The 8,179-nt window shown below is 63.6% G+C and overlaps 1 protein-coding gene across 1 annotated transcript in view; it reads left to right on the forward strand.

Annotated features, from left to right (window-relative positions):
• KLHL30 (kelch like family member 30) overlaps positions 1 to 1,914 on the forward strand; it is an 8,547-nt gene extending 6,633 nt beyond the window's left edge. Inside the window, exons 6-7 of the mRNA XM_006909901.2 lie at positions 68 to 213; positions 1,663 to 1,914. Of these exons, the coding sequence (XP_006909963.1) occupies positions 68 to 213; positions 1,663 to 1,914 (398 nt within the window). The remainder of the gene's footprint in view (positions 1 to 67; positions 214 to 1,662) is intronic.
• The last annotated feature ends 6,265 nt before the right edge of the window (positions 1,915 to 8,179 follow it).

An 8,179-nucleotide genomic window follows, 5' to 3' on the forward strand; every position in this document is an offset into this window, starting at 1 on the left:
CGCAGGGGCGGGGGAGCCCTGCCCCCCCTCCCTGGGGACGGTGGCCTCAGACATTGTGCCCCCACAGAAGCCTGGAGCGTGATCGCTTCGCCCTTCCTGCCCAAGTACCTGTCCTCGCCGCGCTGTGCCGCCCTGCGGGGGGCCCTCTACCTGGTGGGCGACAACACCAAGAAGGCCTACGTGTACGACCCGGAGGCCAACCTGTGGCAGAAGGTGGGCCTCGGCCTCGCCTCCCAGTGTGACGCCCCGGGGCCCGGCACCATAGAGCCCCGTCCTGGGCACCGGGACCTGGGGGGCCACCATCGGGGGCACTGGGACCTGGGGGGCCACCATTGGGGGCACCGGGACCTGGGGGGGCATCGGGGGAGGTCAGTGAGGGTGCAGAGCCGGGCTGAGCCTGTGACAACAGGAGAGCCGAGGACTCGGAGGCTGCTGGTCGCCGTGGGTGCTCTGTGCCCGCTCAGGGTCCTTTGTCCCCGCTCAGGGTGCTCTGTCCCCGCTCAGGGTCCTCTGTCCTCGCTCAGGGTGGCCTGTCCCCATCCTTAGCCAGGGGTGCTTCAGAGACAGCTGTGGACTGAGAGACAGCTCTCCCTTCCTGGTGCTGGCCAGGCTCAGGAAGGAGTGAGTCTCCCACCCCTCGGGGGAATCAAGCAAGGGAGCAGATTCCTCGGCTGTGGGTGGGATGGGTGTGGCCAGCCTCTTGGCGCCCCACTTCCCTGCAGTGCCAGGCCTGCCCCCGCTGCCGCTGGGCCCCAGGGAGCGAGTGGGGGCGGACATCTCGAGGTGTGCCCTCGGGGGCCCTGGAGCCTTGGCCTTTCTCCTGCTGCTTCTGGCCTCGGCACTAGCCAGACGCCCTGGGCCCACCCCACCTGCTATGACATTCTCAGTCCCTGATGGCCGAGGAGGTGGCAGTGCTCCCCGCAGCCACTGCAGGAAGGCTGTGCCAGCCTGAGCGCAGCAGGGCCTCTGTGACCCTGCTGCCCACAGCTGTTCCCTGGCGTCAGTGCTCAGCTGACCGGAGGCAGAACAGGTGCAGGGTGCACCCTGCCAGGCAGGGCCGGGCCCGCCCAGCTGGCCTCCCTGGTCCACGCCCTGCCCGGGCGAGGGTCCCCGCCACACAGGGCTCCACGTCTGCTCTCCAGACCTAGAGGTGGTCTTCACGTGAAGGCCACAGCCAGACCTCTCCCGTACAGCCCTCCGGGCTCTTCCAGAAATGGCCACGTCTCTCTCTGGCCTCTGTCCCTGACCCCGCGCCCCTGTTCAGGGCACTCCTGAGACCAGGGCTGCAGGGCCTGAGCAAAGGTCCTGTGGGGCAAGTGGCCTCACGCAAGCACCCTTCAGAACTGAGGCCACGTCTGTCCTCTCCAAGATGGCTGAGAATCAGCCCCTGGGGGGCAGCCCTGGGCTCTGGCCTCCACGACCCCCCAACTCTCCAGTTATCCGAAATGAGCAAATTTGGGCCAAGAGAGCAGGCAGGGGCTGGAACATCGTCGTGGGGTGCGGCTGGAGAGGGGGCAGTGGGGTCTCCCCACTAAGGGGGAGCCAAGGGGGAGGGGCAGTCACAGGGGTCCTTCCTGCCAGGCAGCAGGGAGGGTGCTGGTGCCCTGGGTGGATGGCCGGCCGTCCTCGGCGCACGTCCTGGCCACCGCCCGCCTCCCGCAGGTGCAGCCCCTGCACAGCCTGCACGAGAACGGCGCCCTGGTGCCTCTGGGCGGCACGCTGTACGTGACGGGCGGCCGCTGGCAGGGCATGGACGGGGACTACCGCGTGGAGATGGAGGCCTACGACCCCGGGCACGACGCCTGGACCCGCCACGGGGCCCTGCCCCGCCTCTGGCTCTACCACGGGGCCTCCGCCATCTTCCTGGACGTCTCCAAGTGGACGCAGCCCTCCGGCCCTGCCCAGGAGCACTGACCACTCGCCGTCACGCCTGGAGGTGGCCGGCTAGGTGACCCCCCCAGGGGAGGGCCCCATTGGCTTTGTGTGTTTGTTTACTCGGGGCGCCAACCGCTCCAGGGCTGGGGCCGGGCTCAGGGGAGGTCACAGGGACACAGGCTTGGTCTCCACTGCCACCACACCAACTGCGGGAGGACCAGCAGCAGGGGCTGGAACCCTCGGCACCGCGTGGAGGGGAGGAGCAGCCCCCGGCCCACAGCGGGGTCTGAGACCCCAGAGGAGGAGCCAGGGATCTGGGAAGCACCGTGAGGACCCCATGTTCTTCCGATGCTGGCCATGGGTGGCCCTGGGAGGAAATTCCACGGATGAGGGGTGACACGGATGCCGGGTGACACATAACGGGTGACACATAACGTGTGACACGATGCCAGGTGGCACAGATGCCGGGTGACATGGATGGGGGTGACACGGAGGGGCCCGGGAGGCCGAAGCTGTCGGGAGGGTGGGCAGACAGAGCGAAAGGCCCTGGGGGGGGCTGGGGTCGGTACCTGGCCCTGTGGACCCGCTTCTGCCTGGCCCACAGCTGTGTGACCATGGCCGCAGCCACCCATCCCTGGGCCTCAGGCTTTACATCCGTGTCACACGGGCCCCTCTCCCTGCCCCCAGCCTCTGCATGCTGGCTCCTTGCTTCCAAAGGCTGCTTCTGTGTCACATCGCCCGGGCGGCAGCACCCACTGAGCCCCTGGAAGGCAGGGGGCAGGCGGGGGGACAGGACAGAGGGCCCTTGTGCTTTGCGGGGCTGGGGACGTGTGTCAGCATGGCTTAGGGGCGGGGGCAGGGTGCGGGCCCTCTGGCAGGCCTCTCCTGTGTCTCAGGGGGCTTCGCTTCCGAACAATGGCTCCTCACCAGAACGGAGCCCCAGCAGAGACCTGTGACGGAGTGTGTTGAGGGGAGGTCTCGTTGGGATTCCTGGGGTGCTTCTGGGCACATTGGTGGCTTGCTACCAGGTGGACTCAGAGAAGGCAGCACCCTGCAGGCTCCTCCTGCCAGCTCGTGGCCTGACTTGGGCTGACTTGGGCTGACTTGGGCTTGCCCTTGCGTCCCCTTGCGTCTGACCTGGTCCCACGAGGAGCTGGCTCGGCCTCCCCATTCCTCCTCACTAGTCCTGAAGGAGACACTGTGTCTATCGCCAAGGGAACAGTGGAGAGCTGTCACCGGTGCTGAGGGGCTTTTCCCCTGTGTCACTGGCTCTGTGAAGTATACAGGGCTACAAGTCGGGGTTCTGGGCCCAGCCTGGCTCCGGCCCTGTACTGACCGGCTGAGGCCCTGGGTGGCTCCCGTCCCTCTACTTCTGGACCTGGGTTCCTCTCCAGGGCCAGCCCACGGGCTCCTCCTAGAACCCCACTGGGGACCAGAGGCGCCTCTGGCATCTTAGTTCTGAGGAAGGGTCCCTGGGCCCCCAGCTCCCACAGACCAGAACCACTCTGCTCCCACACCTGACCCCTGATGCCCATCTCTTGTGGGAAAATCGAGTTTGCCCCCCGGGCCCCAAACACAACAGGGCCTCCTGGGTGTCTGCCCCCAAAGGGACATGAGCCTGGGACCCGAGGACACCAGGCAGCCGGCGGGGTGGGTGACAGCGAGGATGAAGGCTTTGGGATCCCTGAATATTTCTGTACAAAGATCTGAAACGTATCCTGATGGTCATTAAAGGTGCCCAGCCACAGCTGTTTCGAGGTCGGAATGGACTTCGCTGCCACAGCGGGCGGGCGGGGGCCGTGAGGCCGGCTTCTGCTCTGCACATCTTCCTGGCAGGGGTGGAACCTGGGGCTTGGTCCTTGACTTTGGGGCGCCAACTGCCCCTCCTCTGATCGCCGGCGCCTGGGTCAGGCCAGTTAGATCCTTCGGGGTCCCCAGAGGAAACCGATGACCCCTCGAATTCAGTGATGGAAGAAGGTTTCATGGAGCGGGGGGCTTCCCAGGTGTGGGCAGGCTGAAGGGAATTCAGCAAGGGCTGGCCACACGGGGTGTCACCACCTCCCTGCCCCAGGACAAGGGAGGGAGCAGATGCAAACCCCAGAGAGAGCTGGAGGGGGAGGGCTGCTGAAGAGGGGGGAGCTGGGCCTCTGCTGAAGGAGCCGGGCCACGGCCACTGCCTCTCAGTGGGGAAGAAGTGGGGGACAGGGGACCGACCTCACTCGCTTTCTTGGCCCCTGTCTCCCGCGGGGCCTCTCCTGGCCAAACCCAGCCGGAATCAGAGGGAAGACAGGCCATTGACGGGACAGAGCGGTCAGCCTGAGGGGACAGAGAGCCGGTGGGGAAGGGTGGCCAGGGCAGCAGGCGGGCCAGCGGAAGCTCTGAGATGCTCGTGTGAAGGGACAGTGACATGCGGAGTCTCGCAGGAATGTCCGTGTGGAAAGCCAGGCCATCCTCTTCCCTTACAAAGTGTCCCTAAGCGGACTCTCTACAAGGTCGGGGCGACTGCGGACTCCCGGAAAGCGGACTGGACAGTCTGGGAGCGAGTGTGAGGGCCCCCAAGCTCTCAGGCCCGTGGGGGGGCGGCCGCTTGCCCAGCCCGAGGGTGCCTGTCTGCCAGGCGGGGCACGCTGTCTCTCCCACGGGTGACGTTGGGTGACCGAGACCCCGCTCCAGCGCCCTCCATGGCCAGGCCCTGGGTCTCTGCTCCCTTGGTTCCCAGGTGAGCCAGTGTCCGGGGACGCTTCCGGCCGCTTCCACTGGCCTTGGGGTGTCCAGGATCTCCCAGAGAAGACCCTTTATCATCGAGCATCTTCCCTGGACGAAGCGGGGACAGTGATTGCTGGAAGCGGGGACAGTGATTGCGCGGGGCGCGGCCTGGGCACTCCCACGAAAATGTTTGTAATCAAATGGGCCGGTCAGCGGCAGTTCGCTGCAGTCAGTTCAGACCACCACACGAGTCAGCCCGGTGGAAAGTGTGGGCGCAGCAGGGTCTCAAAGCGGCTTCGTTCAACATTGTTTTGTTCTGTAACGTTTCATTACAATGTTGACGAGACTTAACTCACTTCTATCCGTCAGTCTGCGGTAAAACTAGTTTGTTCTACGTCGTTTGGCTTAACGTGGCAGAACCCATCGACGACGTCAAGTGAGGACCCACTGTGTCGACCCGGGATCCGTCAGTGACTTGCAGAGGGGGTGGTCACAGCCACACAGGTGGCAAGGGAAGGGAGCCCACCCCTCCAGGGCCATGTCATTCATTGGTCCCCAGCGCCCAGCACAGTGCCAGGCCCTCAGCCTGAAGCACGGAAGCCACTGTCCTGAGTCCCCAGAAGCGGGCACACGGGAGGGCAGCCAGGCACGAAGCCGCTGAGTGAAGGGTGGCAGGGGCTGGGGCGAGACTTTCACACGGGGAGTGACTCCTGGGTGCGACGAGCATCCAGGAGCCCAGGCGACTTCCTCATAGCCCATGGACCGTCCGGGGGTCTTTCAGGGCCCGGGAAGGAGGCGATGTTGGTCACGGTCACACCAAAGAATGTGATTCTTGCCAAAATGGCAAACGGAGCCACGGGTATATCTAGCCTTTCGCATCCAACGGAGAGGGGAACTAAAGGTCCGAGACCCTCTGGGTGGGGGTGAGAGAGGAGGTCCCCAGGGACCTGTCGGCGGGGAGGGTGGTCCTGGCACTGGACCCTGTGTCCAGCAGGCGGCAGGGACTGAGCAGATGCCCTGAACTGAATCGAGTCTGTGGGTTCCTCAGAGGGGCTGGGCCTGGATGAGGTTTCATTTGGTGGCACCGTGACCTTGGCCAGGCCCAAGATCTGTCCTCGTCTGTGCACTGGGGACAGCCACCTGATCTGACAACTAGACGATGGCGCATGCTGGAGAGGCTCCGGTGAGCAGCAAAGGTTCCCTGTCGACACCGGAGGCTACGCGACAAGCTGGCCTCAGGTCCTGCTGCGTTTGGGGCAAACGGAGCTCCGTTCCCATGACTTCGTCCGCAAGGTCCTTCCTTCGGAGGAAGGAGGAAGAGCAGGGACATCCTGGCTGCATCAGGCCACTGGGGAGCCAGGGCCAAGGCCGTGACAGGAGGGCCCAAGAGGGAGGGTGAGGTTTCAGTCAGGCATGGGGTGCGAGGGGGAGGCTGCGTCCTGCTTGCCTGAGCCCCTCCTATGGCCCCTCCCTCAGTTTCTCCGCCCTGGGACCCATTGGTCCCCCGCCCCCCATGCACCCCGTCCTGCCTCGGGGGAGTGTTGCAGGAGCTGCACCGGCACCAGAACCAATTCGATTTGGGCCCCCTGCAGGACGTCACTAGGATTGTTTACTGTTTGGGAAAATAACCATTTCCCATGGCAACGGCGCCTGTCCTCATGCAGGCCGGGCCCCCCTGTGAGGTGGAAATGATGTCACTGGAACATCGTAAGGGTTACATGTGCCCCAAACTGGGCCTCTCTGTCCCCACATGTCCCCAGTGTTGCTTGAGGGGGCAGAGGCTGAGCCTGAGCTCCGGGGTCCGGGCTGGCCCCTGGTATCCGGCCCTGGGCACAGAATCCCCGGAACGCGGTCCCCAGGCCTCCGTCCTGGGGTTGAGCCTCGCCAGCCTCTTTCCTCCTGGCCTTGGCCTCGCCTGCTCACCCCTCACTTATGAGTGGATCCCAGGCAAGGGCTCAGGGCCACCAGCTGTCACCATGCCCGCGTCACAGACCAGCACACTGAGTCTCGGGGGGTGAGTGCCTCCTCCAGATGGCCGCACAGGAACCAGGGTGCCAAGCAAACCTCTGCTGGGTCTGTCCTGGGCTCCGACCTCGCCGCCTGGAGCCTCTGTCTTCACTTGGGCCTGAGGGTGCCGCACTGTGCCGTGGTGCCGACAGCCCAGGGACCCGCACCGCTCGGCAGCCTGGAAGGAATCGGGCCCCGCACAGACCCACCGTGAACTCAGCTCATCCTGCAGCAGGCTCCGAGGGGTGCCAGGACAGATGGCCACCAAGCAGGGCCCGTCCCCCTACAGTCCGGCTGTCCCCATGCCATTCTCCTCCTCCCTGGGGTCGGGGGAAGCTCTGCGGACAAGCCCTTGGGGTCCCTCTGGGCCAGGCCCCACAGGAAACCCCACGTGGGGAGCCAGTTTGTCTCAGGAGAAAGGCGGGGCTGTTTTCGCTCATGGCGTAACTCGTGCCCCACAGCATCTAGGACAGGAAGGAGCCTAAGGGGCAAAACCAGCGGCTGTGAAGATGTGACTGAGGTTGGTGGGCAAGAGGGCCTGGCCGCCACCCGGAGCCTGGCCGTGTGTCCCTGGTCCAGCCGCCAGCGGGTCCTGTGAGAAGCGGTGAGGTACTGGGTGTGGACGCTCGCGGAGCAGCATGTCCTGGGGACAGGAGCCCCCCTGTACCCGCTGATCACGTTTCAGGAAAGCGAACACCCCACACTTGGCACCCTGGGGTCACAGGTAGTCCCCCAAATAAGTAGAAGTGAATAAAATGCTAATACCTAACACTGAAGCATACACCCCAGCTCATACAATCATGTCATCACAAAGTCCCAACACCTGGCTTCCCACCAGCCTTTCCTCGTGGGACTAGAAGTGAGAAGCCACCGAGAACCCCTTCATGCTCAGAGGGGCTTTCCGGGGACACCCTGTGTGGATTTGGAGTGAATGTCATTTGTAACAAGGCTGCTGAATGTTTGCCGATGAAATAAGTTTATACGTTATGTAAAGTATAAATTCTGTGAGCCACGTTCCCCCAGTATCTTGGAGACCTGCAATTTCTATAGGGATTTCGATTTTTTCGTTCCACTGATCATTTTTTTTAATTGCTAAAAGGATAAAGACAGAACTTTTCCGGTCCTAATGTCCTTCGAAAGATATCTCCACAGGCAAATCTATGGGACACACTGACTCCTGAGGACATACCTTCTCGGGCTGGGCAGGGTAATTTTTTTCTTTAAACACTCTCCCCCACACCATCACCAAAAAAGTAAATGGAAAGAAAAAGGAAAAACGCCCTACCACCATCCCCACATCCTACAGAAAAAGAGGCAGAATCACAGAGCATTTCCTGTTCCCCCTTCTGGGGCAGGAAGCCAGCCCTGGACCAGTGGCTGAGTGACAGGGACTAGTCCTCGGCAAGGAGCTGAGGACTACCCAGGGTGCCTGCTCAGTCACAGGTGCCATACTCTGAAACAGGACAGGGCAAGGCCTCCCCTCTCAGAAGAAAACCGTCCCTTGGCGTGGGTGGCGGGCCCTTGGAAAGTGCGTTCCTCAGCCGTGTCTTCCCCAGGCTTGAACAAAATGCACCCTGCACCCACCAGGAGC

This window comes from Pteropus alecto, unplaced genomic scaffold (assembly GCF_000325575.1).
Source record: "Pteropus alecto unplaced genomic scaffold, ASM32557v1 scaffold143, whole genome shotgun sequence".
Taxonomy (NCBI): domain Eukaryota; kingdom Metazoa; phylum Chordata; class Mammalia; order Chiroptera; family Pteropodidae; genus Pteropus; species Pteropus alecto.